General features: G+C 43.6%; 1 protein-coding gene across 1 annotated transcript in view; it reads left to right on the plus strand.

The window, feature by feature from the left end:
- Nucleotides 1-13,630, plus strand: part of cacna2d3 (calcium channel, voltage dependent, alpha2/delta subunit 3) — a gene marked incomplete at both ends in the record, with an annotated part of 138,466 nt that overhangs the window by 27,772 nt on the left and 97,064 nt on the right. The window contains 5 exons of the mRNA XM_084315635.1: nt 5,704-5,866; nt 8,263-8,394; nt 9,663-9,723; nt 10,586-10,736; nt 12,543-12,617. Of these exons, the coding sequence (XP_084171761.1) occupies nt 5,704-5,866; nt 8,263-8,394; nt 9,663-9,723; nt 10,586-10,736; nt 12,543-12,617 (582 nt within the window). The remainder of the gene's footprint in view (nt 1-5,703; nt 5,867-8,262; nt 8,395-9,662; nt 9,724-10,585; nt 10,737-12,542; nt 12,618-13,630) is intronic.

Here is a 13,630-nt window from a genome sequence, read left to right on the forward strand (position 1 = left end):
GACTGGTTTTAAATGGACAGGGGGACGGAGGTAGGAGGGGGGTAGTGACAAGGTGTTATAGGTATAGGTGTGAGTTCAAAGTCTCTAATTGAATTGGCATCGTCCTTCACACTGATGCCCTGTCAGCGTCTTGATACATAATGCTTCTTTAATAAGCAATGCTGTATACATCGAAAGGCTGCTGCGAAGCCAGGGCTGTCATAACTCACATTGATTGTTTTAAAGTGTAATCATAATTCAGCCTGTCCCTGGTGACTGCCTATAATGTGTCTGTTATTATTATTATTATTATTATTTTTGTAAGTTTGAAAATCAAAGCGTATCGTAAAGCTTTGTCCTCAGCAGTGGCCAAACCTGCTTATTAACGTTGAAAGCTCCCTCGTCTGCATGCCAAATAATAATGTTTATAGGGGTGAGAATTAAATGCAGTGAGCTTTATTGTTTACCTTCTTGAGCACAATCAGGTCATTCAGACATTAACCCTTTCACTGCCACACCACATAATGTTAACCCTTTCACTGCCACACTACAGAAGGTTAACCCTTCACTACCACACTACAGAAGTTTAACCCTTTCACTACCACAGAAGGTTAACCTTTCACTACCACACTACAGACAGTTGACCTGTACCTTCTGTAGTGGTATAGAATAGGGAGCCAGTGGAAAGAGAGAAAATAAATTGTGAGATAAAAAATTAAATCCCTGTTATTTCCATTTGACAACAGAAATATCCTCCTTGTGTTCCTGTGTGTTCGGGTGTTCTGCTGCCCAGCCAGCACTGTGTTCTAAAGGACATTATTTAGGTGTTCTGCTGCCCAGCCAGCACTGTGTTCTAAAGGACATTATTTAGCCGCTGTGCTGTTGCTGCTGGTTTCTTTGCTTCCTTGCTTCCTTGCTGCATTCCCTCCCTATGCGGAGGGAATGCAGTAATCCTGTCATATGGAGAATGTACCTACTCTCTTTCTCTCTCTCTCTCTCTCTCTCTCTCTCTCTCTCTCTCTCTCTCTCTCTCTCTCTCTCTCTCTCTCTCTCTCTCTCTCTCTCTCTCTCTCTCTCTCTCTCTCTCTCTTTCTTTCTCTCCCTCTCTCTTTCCCTCTATCTTCCCCCCCTCTCTCTCTCTCTCTCTCTCTCTCTCTCTCTCTCTCCCTCCCTCTCTCTCCAGTAGACAGAGATAAATGAAACTCCTGCACTGGGTGCATTGTTTCACTTCCCTGCTTTTAGATTGGAAACCCGCTCGAGCAACAAAATACTAAAATAATGGCAACACTTTCCAGTTAATAGAAGCATTTACATCATGTGAATACATTCCAATCACCTCGCTGCCTGACGGTTTCTTCTCCACTGGTCATGAATGCATCACGACTGCAGGTCAAATAGGGCAGGAAAGTCTGTCTCATTGCCATGCTGCAGCCTTTTTAGGAAAACTTTACTTTGGAACCTCTCATTATATGTTGTTTCTCTGTTGCATATTGTCATATATGTTGTTCTCAGTTAGAAGTTACATTTTCAACCACAATACATATGGATGTTAAATCAACCCTTCCTTACTCAATTTACTCAATACTCAATTTACCCAGGACGTTGTGTATCTTTAGTTTGAACGTTTTATCTTTGTGTCATATATATATTTTTTTTTTCAATTTGGATCATGTTATTAATACAACAATCTAGATTACACCATTCTATGTGTGTGTGTGTGTGTGTGTGTGTGTGTGTGTGTGTAGGGAAATATACCATCAGTGTGAGATGAGATACCGGTATAGCTATATGTTTCTCTGCAATAACCAGTTAATTCCGGATTTTGATATCGACAAATCTTTATAGTTAACAGTTATATCCCACCAGTTATATATCCTAACAGCCATAGTTATAATAGGTTATATTGAGCTGAAATGTTTGTAGACCTATCTGTAATTTCATTGATACTTGGCACACCACTTTTGAAATGTTCCAGTAAATTACCTGCTTTTCCCCCCTTGTTGAAATGCATAGATTCTTTTGACCAAAATCATTTTTTATTTTTTTATTTTTTTAAAGCCAATAGTAACACAAACCAACATTTCATGAATTAGGGTATTTTACTAATTCGATTAAATGCCTATGATAGGATATAGCTGGCCTGGGACTTCTTGGAGGCCCAGGAAAAAAAGATTGTGTTCTTATTGAAATAAAGGTCTAATGGTTTTTGTCACACAAGAGAAATACTGTGGCAGGACATCCACTGATTCACGCATGACTTTTCTCTGCATGCAGTGCAAAAATGATCATAGATGAAAGGCAAAAACGCATCTGTGGAAATTGATTCTATATGATTCTATATTGCCTGTGTATGCAATGGCATTTTGACCTGGGTCAGTAAATAGGGATTTAAATGAAACATTGCCAAAGCATTTGATAGCCTAAATCTGCCCAGCAAACACAATGGGGTGGCAAATATTCTTCGCTCCATGCAGCAACAAACATGACTGAAGTTACTGCATTACACTTCCCTCCCCTCAGCCACCCACCCTTGCTCAGAGGGCCTTATAGGGCCCTCACTTAAAGGAAGTCGGGAAAAGAAAGGGCCGAGGAGGATATACGAACGAAGCGAACAGAACATGGCCTGCAGGTGTTTCGTCTGCTTGCAAACAGGAGCCAGCAGAGGGAATAATATAACACAGCCTGTTATTAATTAAGTAATTATCTCGGTTCTAGACAGACGTTTATGGATGGCTTTTACAATCTGCATATAGGCTAATTGGGACACGCGATGCACGTTACTCAAGATAGTACGTTGGCCTAAATCAATGTAATAATATTATCACATTTTATAGGATTGCTTTATTATCATCATTATGAATGATGATGATGATGATGATGATGATGGGATTATACATACGTTCTCGTGATGTGCTCTGCACAGAAAAGTTTTTTGGTTTTCATGAATACGAAGTATGCCATTTGCGCAAGAATAATAGATGCACGTGTAGCTATTGCAACTGCCTATTTGAAAATTATGTTTGTCTAAAACTGTGACAGGATGAGCGGAGCGCATTGATACAGTTCGTGTGCCTCAGATCATACCTTTCAGACCAAAGAGAGATCAACCTGTACAAAATCCAGACAAGGAAATGCGGCAATAACCTAAATCTAATCTTTGTGTCTCTCATTGTTGATTCTTATTTATAAAAGAGACGAACAAATATATCGGAGCGAACAATAATATTATATTATTGATTCAAAATGTAAAAGTAAAGAGATGGTTGAGAGTGGAACTTCACGTGTCCAACTTTCTGCATATAGGCCTATAGACTGCATGGTGATCACACGCACGGGCTATAACTGAAATTGCTCAACTCAAAATAGACGCTTGAGAACTTTATGTCCTGATTGATGCCTTTTATTCTATCTTTTGTTTCCTATAATAACCTCGCCATGACTCTCTTTAGTCAATATGAGCAGAGTCTCTTTAGTATAGCTTCATTTTCTTCAATATTAGATAGGTGTAAAATGACTAAGACAAGACAACACGTGTTATATTAAAACTTTATTCATAAGCCTATAAGTGCGACAACCGATTTCCGTGGCATTGATTGATAATCCCCTCAGCAGCACCACGTGCAGTGACGGACAGCTCCAGGCAGGTACAGTCAGAGAAGCGAGCTCTAGGTACATCTAAACTGTTAAAACCCAGCCCTAAAACTATAAAGTAGCCTAAAATTCGATAGACCTATATCTAACTGCGGTAATGATATGATATCGCTCCTTAGCCGCATTATTTAATCAAAGCGTCCCATTTTCTGACACCACACATTTTTCACGCGCCATCTCGCCGTCCACGATGAGATAAGATGGCTGTTCTTATCTCCACTGTCTCGTGTTGCGGTTGCGGCTGTGGGCTGTTTGCATTGACCCATGTCCAAGGGCGCGCGGCTGAGGTCCCAATGGTGGAAAGACAGCGACGACAAGGTTCTCGCCTGAAAACTTTATTAATCCAGGACCATATGGCGTCTATGTTTTTTCGCTGGTTTCAGCTGAAAAAATAGCTTGCTTAAAATAGTCGTTAGAAAGAAGATTACAACTAATTGTTGAAATAATACTGATTGCCCTCGCTTCTCTTTTTTGTTATGTTTGTTTTGAAAAGATATAGGACTTAAACGAAATATTCTTGTACACTTTTTTTAATTAACTGGATTTTGAATCGTCAAATGGTAGGCATTAGTGTTATGTATTGTGCATTAGTTGTATAGACTCCCTATTCAAAGTTCACAACCTGTTGGTGAAAATATCAAGTAGTAAATTGTTTATTTTAAGATTGTGTGATATTTCTATCGCATCAGATAATCTAAAATGTCTTTAAAATGACATCTGCCTACCTGCAATTATACCACTGGCTGCTAGAGACCTGACCACAAAACACAAAAGAAGTCCCCATTTTATGGTCTTGGAGGGACAAATTGCAACAGACTCCTATTCTTTGACGATCAAGGCACAATAAACCGCATATGGCCTCAGCAGTTTATAGCCTATATGCCTGAGGTTGCCATTGATAATTTATTGATCCACCAATTGATTCGTCTCCTGAAACCATTCACTCTTAACCTAAGTCAGAGGCCAAGGGGCCGGCTTTAGAGCAATTTAATTTGGTTGCCCACTTGGGTGCAGTAAGCAAAATCTATGAAGCTGTTTAGTGTTTACTTGTACCGCTATAGACTCAGTTCAGTCCTGTTGAACCAACATTCCATAGATGTAAGACCAGTGTCTCCAGTTCGCTCGTGGTGGATATAGTGCAGCCACAGTCCTAGCAGTAATAGTGTGCAGATTGCTGCAGTATAGGTCCAGCTAACTGCAGTGGTGGAAGAGCCATCTCTGGGAGCTGCAGTGTCCCCTGGCCTGCTCTACGGTAATAACCCCAGTGGTTAACACGTCTCTCTACAGCACCAGCACTTCTGATGAGGGTGCATGTTTCTCTCTCTTCCCTGCTCTCCCCTTTCCTCCAACACCCCCCCCCCCCCCAGCTCGTCAGAGGGGCGCTCAGGCGTGGTATGAGCTGTCACTGGCTGCTTGATGGTGATGCCCAAGCGGCCTCCCCCGAGCATGGTATGGAGTCCATCACCCACCCCCACCTCCCTCCCTCCCCCCCTCCCTGTGTAGCCCCACACTGAGAGCCAGAGGCCACAGTCAGGCTGCTTAGGCAGGATGGGGGGAGTCTCTCTCTCCTCTAACTGTGTTACAAGTGCTGCCGGTTGAAGGACACGCCAATCAAATGCACGAATTTCACTTTTAGAGACGTAAGATTGCGCGTGGCCCTTCGATGCACAGCGCTGACGCTAACCACCACAAGTCTGCCCGTCCACATCTCGAGACCTCAGAGACCAACTGCTGAAGCCTCGTTGCTTTGAGAACAGACTGAAACAAACCACTGAGTGTACTATATATGTCTCTGTTTATTAAACCTTTGAGCTAACCATGATGCATGTTTCCTCTAACCGTTGGTTTCTATTGCCATACTGTTAATCAGACCTATTTTTCTTTAGTATTTCTTTCTTTATTGAGACAGTATAGGAAGGCTGAGAGGAAGACAGGGTAGTGGAGACACGGTTCTGGTGGGATCTGATCTATAGGCCAGCAGGAGTACATGGGGTCCCACAGGTGTGGGTCTTAACCACTACACTATCTCTGGGCACTTATGTGTTCACACTGTGGTTGTCCCTCCACCCTTAGTATGAATACTTCAACGCCGTGCTGATCAACGAGGTGGACGGGGAAGGCAACAACGTAGACCTGGGTGCAGAGTTCATCCTGGAGCCTAACGACCACTTCAGCAACCTGCCGGTCAACCTCAGCCTCAGCGTGGTCCAGGTGCCCACCAACATGTACAACAAAGGTAAGACCGCGGTGTGCTGACATGTGAGATGAGACGGCATGGGATGGGATGATGAGAGAGGAGATCTGATGAGAAGAGAAGAGAAGATGAGATGATACGAATAATTTAGATGAGACGAGAAGAGGAGAGATGAGACGAGAAGAGATGAGATTAGAAGAGATGAGAATAGGAGAGAAGGGATGAGATGGGATTAGAAGAGATGAGAAGAGAAGAGATGAAAAGAGAAGAGATGAGATGAGGTTAGAAGAGATGAGAAGAGATTAGAGGAGATGAAAAGAGAAGAGGTGAGAAGAGATGAGATGAGATTCGAATTTAATTGAACCTGTGTAGGAAATGTCAGCAGCAAACAAAACAAGTGCTCAAACAGCAATACAACTATAGACATCATACAGATTAGATTAGATTAGATTCCATTCGATTCCGTTTTAATGTCATTGCACAGCACAAGTATAGTACAACAAAATGAAGTTGGCATCTAACCAGAGGGCAAAGTAACAGAAAAGTACATAACAGTATAGACCTGTTCGCTGTATACAAACATACCGTGTTCGAGCCAATCAGCAATACCAACTGAGTCACGTGACTAAGTTGCCTCGGACCTGCGGAAGCTGCTGCGCAAAATAATTACGACGGGGCTCTATGGAGAAACCATGGCACTCCCCTGAGGCCCTGACTAAAAGTTGCTTGGCTGTGAGTGTGAGAGTGTGCCTTTTACATATCTAGCTTTGGCATGGAGTGATTGTTTAGATCGCTAGCATGGCTAACAAATGCAAATATATTGTAGTCTGCCCCGTTGTTCTGACCAGGGTTACGTTCCTTTCTGCTCCTGTGATGCGAGCGCACACGAGTCTGACGTATACAGCGAACAGGTCTATACAGTGTGTAACATGTGAACAAACATATTATGTGTAATAGGACATGGAGTAATTGTGCTAAACTCATGTATATTCAGTATTATTATATGCAGTGTTACAAGTATGAATACAATATGGTAGTAAACCATACTTGGCATATAGGCACACTGATGAAGGCCGGATGGCTGAAAACGTTTTGTGCTTATACAAATTGTGCATATTAAAATATAAAACAACGACTTTCCTCGAGTGTGGTCCCTACTCCCTTTTTTGTGACCTAATTAATGTTGAACTACGCACCTGTCTGAGCGCAGTGGTTACCCCTTTTTCTACTTACAAGTAAACCATACTAGCCAGTGGTATAACTAAGAGTATGTATGGGATATACAGATATAGATAAAAGGTACAGGTATATATAAAAAGAACAATCAAGATAAGCGTATGAGAGCAATATGAATAGAAAAAAGTAAAGGAAAAAACCTATGTATATTCATTCTAAATTAATTGTCTATTCACACCTGCAAAGCTGTCAATAATGTGAATAGAGAAAAAGTACAAAGAAAAGTACTACTAACACAAGCATTGTTCACCTGCTGAGCTGAAACCCAAGGAGAAGAGGAAGAGGAGGAGGATGAAGAGTAATGGGAGAGAGTGAGAGATGGCTGCCGGAGCTGTGTCAGTGTCAGGGTATATAGGTATAGGTGGGGGGATCGATAACGGTCCAGAGATAAAGAGGGAGAAGCACCTACAGACCTTTTGAAAGACATTGAACAGAGTGGAGCTGGCAGGGGGTGGGGGGAGGGTGGAGGGGAGGGGGCGTGGGGGAAGTTTTAGAGGGTCGTATCTCATCCGGTCGCTGTTGGATCCGCTTCTTGTTTTATGGCGGAGTGTGTCACCTCCTTCTGTTGTATCCCCTGCGCTTCTTTTGTTTGGCTGTAATGGACTGCCCCCCCCCCCCCAACCCCACCCCCCACCCCTGTGGCCCCTCTGTTCTCTGCACAAAGGCGGGGACCAATGGCAGACCTCACAGTAGGATTGGAGAGAGAGAGAGTGATTTAGTCACAGCTATTGTGTCTTCTGGGAAGGAGGAGGGAGAGGGGCTATAAGGGACAAAGGTCAACTGGTCACTCCTGTTTCAGCCGTAATGTTGACCAGGGTAATTATCATTATTACCATTTAATCTACTTGTCTCCCACCCCACCTCCCTCTCCTCCTCCACCTCCTCACCCCCCTCCTTCTCTTTCCTCTCTCCCTGTATCACCTCACCCACCCCTCTCCTTCCACCTATCTATCTATCTATCTATCTATCTATCTATCTATCTATCTATCTATCTATCTATCTATCTATCTATCTATCTATCTATCTATCTATCTATCTATCTATCTATCTATCTATCTATCTATCTATCTATCTATCTATCTATCTATCTATCTATCTATCTATCTATCTATCTATCTATCTATCTATCTATCTCTCTATCTCTCTATCTCTCTATCTCTCTCTCTCTCTCTCTCTCTCTATATCTCTATTTCTCTGACTAGATCCAGACATAGTGAATGGTGTGTACTGGTCGGAGGCTCTGAATAAAGTGTTTGTGGATAATTTTGAGAGAGACCCCTCCCTTATCTGGCAGTACTTTGGGAGCGCCAAGGGCTTCTTCAGACAGTACCCTGGTGAGTTGTCTGTCTGTCTGTCTGTCTGTCTGTCTGCCTGCCTGTCTGGCTGTCTGTCTGGCCGTGTGCCTGTTTGTCTGCCTGCCTGCCTGCCTGCCTGCTTGTCTGTCTGTACTGTATGTTTATTTCTGTATTTCTTCATCTCTCCCTCTTGACTTTTTTGTGTGGGAGAGGGTGTGTGAAAAAAATTGAGAAAGAGAGTAAGTATGATGAGTAAGTGAGAGAGAGGGGGAGAGGGAGATGGAGAGAGACAGAGAGGGGGGGGGCAGAGAGAGAGGGAGGGGGAAAGAGAGAGAGAGAAGGAGAGGGAGAGAGATAAAGAGGGATAGAGAGAGAGGACAAGAGGGAGATACAGAGAGAGGACGAGAGAGAGAGAGGACAAGAGAGAGAGAGAGAGAGAGAGAGAGAGAGAGAGAGAGAGAGGGGATTCTCTAGGGGGCTGTCAGAGCAGGGGGCGAAGATGCATGGGAAGAATTTAAATAGGATTAGCTAAAAGGGTGATTTGGCTAATGTTGTAATTTTACACACCATCAGAGAGGATGCATATATACAGCAGCAAATTAATCATATATACAGCAGCAAATTTATAATATATACAGCAGCAAATTAATCATATATACAGTAGCAAATTAATCATATATACAGTAGCAAATTAATCATATATACAATAGCAAATTAATCATATATACAGCAGAAAATTAATCATATATACAGTAGCAAATTCATCATATATACAGCAGCAAATTCATCATATATACAGTAGCAAATTAATTATATATACAGTAGCAAATTAATTATATATACAGTAGCAAATTAATTATATATACAGTAGCAAATTAATCAGAATTTGCCACTGTGGTTCTACTGCCATATTGAAATGCAGTCCAGAGCCATTGGACCCGACCGAAGCTATTGGACCATTAGATGAGTGAGACAGTGGGTGGGCTCACGGCGGTGCAGTTGCCATAGTAATAGAATGTTTGCAAAACAGCCCAAAGAGATATGATATCACTGTTGATATTGTAATACAGGGTTATGGACTCTGTCATATGCTGCCTTGCATCTATGGGCAGAAATGGCACAAAGCATATGATGTTATGTCATCTACTATCAATGAGTATCTGTTGAATTGATATGGCCACGCTACCGTTACGCCGCAGATATCCTGATATCAACGTCCTGGCATGATAATGTGTGTGTCGCTGTGAAGAGAGGTTTTATCTGTGAGTGAGTGTTTGTAAATGTAGTGTCCTGGTGTTCACCCCCAGGGGTCAAGTGGCATCCAGACGAACACGGGGTCATCGGCTTTGACTGCAGGAACAGGAAGTGGTATGACTTTACTTCATCCAATCAGAGAGCTAATATTCCAGATTCAAATTGCCTTGATTGTTACCTAAGATGAAATGTGTCTAGGATACAATACGGCTGTGTAAAAAAATACAATGCTGCACATCAAACGTTATGTTCTTCTCGTACTTCATATTGTGTGCAAAGGAATGAGAATAGCTTTTTCCCCATTCTATCTGGGGCAGTCCCACATTTAGGCGATTAGTCACGGATGTGGAATAATTTGACCCGATTATTCATGGAGGCGGACAACAGAGCCTTTGATTAGGGATAGAGTTTAGTGACAGGATGACATGTTGCAACACGGAGAGACCTATCTTACAGCGGTGGAGCTATAGTATTGTGTGTGTATGTGCAGGTGTGTGTGTGTGTGTGTGTGTGTGTGTGTGTGTGTGTGTGTGTGTGTGTGTGTGTGTGTGTGTGTGTGTGTGTGTGTGTGTGTGTGTGTGTGCGTATGTGTGTATGTGCACGCACGTGTGTGTGTGTGTGTGCATGTGTGTGTCACACTGTCTAGAGAGAGAGAGTGTGTTGGTAAAGTCAGTCACCTACACAGTTGTGTGAGGGTTAGGGTCGACTAAGACTAAAGAGAAGAACAATATGGAAATTGGAAACTATCAGGATGTCTGTGTGACATTGGAAAGATGTACGAGATTAACACTCGCATGTGGCCATCAATGCATTTAATTTATGGCACTATTTCTATAACTTTGCTCGTATGCATAGGAAGAGGCTACAGTCCAAAAACCCACCAATAGATAATAAAGTCCTACAGTGATCCCTTCCTCCACCAACTCCAGCAGTTTAGGAGACAACGCTTCTGGGTTCCCTTCCCCTCCATGCGCAGGTACATCCAGGCGGCCACCTCCCCCAAGGACGTGGTGATCTTGGTGGACGTTAGCGGCAGCATGAAGGGGCTGAGACTCACCATCGCCAGACAGACCGTCTCCTCCGTACTGGACACACTCGGAGACGACGACTTCTTCAACATCATTGCGGTAAGAGTCCCATTAAAGCCCTCCGGGTGCTTACGACCTCACGTACGATCATGTTGACATTGGATTTTGAGAAGTGAACATTCTCACGATAACTGTCACAATGGCTACAACTTGACATTGAAAGCTACCGGAGAGACCTTTACTAGTAGTAGTAGTAGTAGTAGTAGTAGTAGTAGTAGTGGCTGCAACGCACTGCTAGCTGGCCTCCCGGCCACTGCCACCAAGCCTCTTCAACTCATTCAAAATGCAGCGGCCCGCCTGATCTCAAACCTACCGAAGTCGGCCCATGTCACCCCACTTCTTAGGGATCTGCACTGGCTCCCCATTGCTGCACGTATCCGCTTCAAGGCCCTCGACCTAAACTAACCTACACTGTAACACGCAACACTTTGATGAATATTGTTACCCTTCCTGCTGACCTGTCGTACAGAACTTGTAAGTCGCTTTGGATAAAAGCGTCAGCTAAATGACTAAATGTAAATGTATATAACGCTTTTATCCAAAGCGCTTTACAATTTGTTACTCACATTTTACCCATTCACTCACACATTCACACACCGACGGCAGAGGCGACCATGCAAGATGCCAACCTGCTCATCGGGAGCAAGTAGGGGTTAAGTGTCTTGCTCAAGGACACATCGACACGCTGCCCGGGAGGAGCGGGAATCGAACCGGGAACCTCCGGATTGCCAGATGACTGCTCTACTTCCCGAGCCACTGTCGCCCCATTTAGTAGTAGTAGTAGTAGTTATATTCATTCATCACACACAATACAATTATGCACAATCATTCCAGACTGTCAACAGTCTCTGATTCTGGCAGTGACTGAAAAGGTACAGGCTGAAGCATAATGCTTTTTTTAAATCTACTTTTCTCCCCCTTTTTCTGTGATTTTTCTCCCATCACAATTTCCTCTCGTGCCAATTCTCCCTCCCCTGTCCTGATCGTTGCTCGCATGTGGCCCCCACTGGCCAGTCATAGGGAGGATAGAAGCCCATCACATGTCCCCTCCGATACATGTGGAGGGCGGCAGCTAGTCACATCTTTTCACCTGCCAGCGCGGACTCTCATTGGCGAGGTGTAACGCGTAGGAGGCTCACACTGCCCCCGCCATTTTCCTGTCTCTGCTGTGCAGGCGCCCTGACCGACCTGTAGGAGTCACTGTTTACAACGACCAGACTACCACCCTTCGACTTCCCTCCCGCTAACTCTGCCAATTGAGTTAGAATGACGGCCGGCCCAAGCCGGAGGCAACGCTGACAGCCGGATTCGAGACCGGTGTCTCTTGCGTTGGTGACGAGCGCAATGTCAGCTGCGCCACCCAGCCGCCCAGGCTGAAGCATAATGCTTATATATATGCTTGTCCTATATTCTTATCAAATTAAGCCTCCAAAACAAAAATAACAAAATAAAAATAAATAGAATTATGAGAGAGAGGAAAATGTACTGTATACTTGAAATGGTTAAATCCATTTGATATCTGTATTGTGTGTGTGTGTGTGTGTGTGTGTGTGTGTGTGTGTGTGTGTGTGTGTGTGTGTGTGTGTGTGTGTGTGTGTGTGTGTGTGTGTGTGTGTGTGTGTGTGTGCGTGCACACGCGAATGCACATGCTTATAGTGTTACCTTAGTAACCATAGTTATTGTTGTTTATCTCACTGAAATATGTTTGTCTACCAACAATTTCTCTTGCATGTTTTTTCTCTCCAAACAACTCGAGTGGCCAACACACAGCAAGGAGGAGGAGGAGGAGGGGAGAGGATGTTTCATCATCCCTTATCTAAATATAATTTTTCTGTGTGTCCCCAGTATAATCAGGAGATCCACTACGTGGAGCCGTGTCTAAACGGAACACTGGTCCGGGCTGACAGAGCCAATAAAGACGTGAGTTCAATTACCAGCCTGATACTCACTGAATGTACAGGGGGAGATCGCATCAGGCTGAATTCAATTTGATTCATGCTTTGCTGGGATATAAACCCTGGTGTAATTTCACGCTAGACTCAATGCCAGCATCGGACCGTATATCGTGGTCGACTTTTACGTTTGTAGTCTGTTTTTTTCCAGAAATCAGTATCTCCATCTCGTTCCTAACTCCATCAAAAACTACTTGCACAGAGGCTTAATTCATCGTTTCAAAATAAAGGAATAGGGTGAATATACCAAACGTTCATTCATAACACCTGATATTTGTCTTTTAAAGTGGGAGCTATTTTTAGTGGAGCACTCCGGTGACAGAAGTGTTTCTGATGGAGGTCAGGAATATAATGGAGATACAGACAACTGGAAAGGCACGGGTCTTGAGGCGGGATTGGAAAACTGTGAGTCTCTAATGTCTTGGGGGCGTCTGTGGGTCTGTTTCAAGAGCTAATGCTTCAGCATTGTGGACAGCACAACATAGAGATAATGCAAACAATTCCCTTAATTAAATTCTGAAACAATTAAATCTTTGCTTTGGAATGAGGATATTTCCCTTGGCAACTACTAGTCTGCATTAAATAGCACTATGTGTTATGTATCAGATGACATAAAACAGCTTGAACAATTCCCTCAAATTAAATTAACAACCAAAGCCACGTTGAAAATGAAAAGAGTCAGAAACTACTGGTAGTTTACAATGAATTGCACTCCAGCCCTTTCAGCACCATGGACAGCTCACATTAGACCTGGAGTCAGGCTGGCTCCCTCTCTCTCACTCTCACTTCTGCTGTCCAGGGCCTGAGGGGGATCTGAGGGGCAGAGAGGGTTGGTAGGGGGAGAGGAGGTCAGTGAGACGTGAGAGGGTTGGTAGGGGGAGAGGAGGTCAGTGAGACACGAGAGGGTTGGTAGGGGGAGAGGAGGTCAGTGAGACGTGAGAGGGTTGGTAGGGGGAGAGGAGGTCAGTGAGACATGAGAGG

The sequence above is a fragment of the Notolepis coatsorum genome, assembly GCF_963971535.1.
Source record: "Notolepis coatsorum genome assembly, chromosome: 6".
Classification (NCBI taxonomy): domain Eukaryota; kingdom Metazoa; phylum Chordata; class Actinopteri; order Aulopiformes; family Paralepididae; genus Notolepis; species Notolepis coatsorum.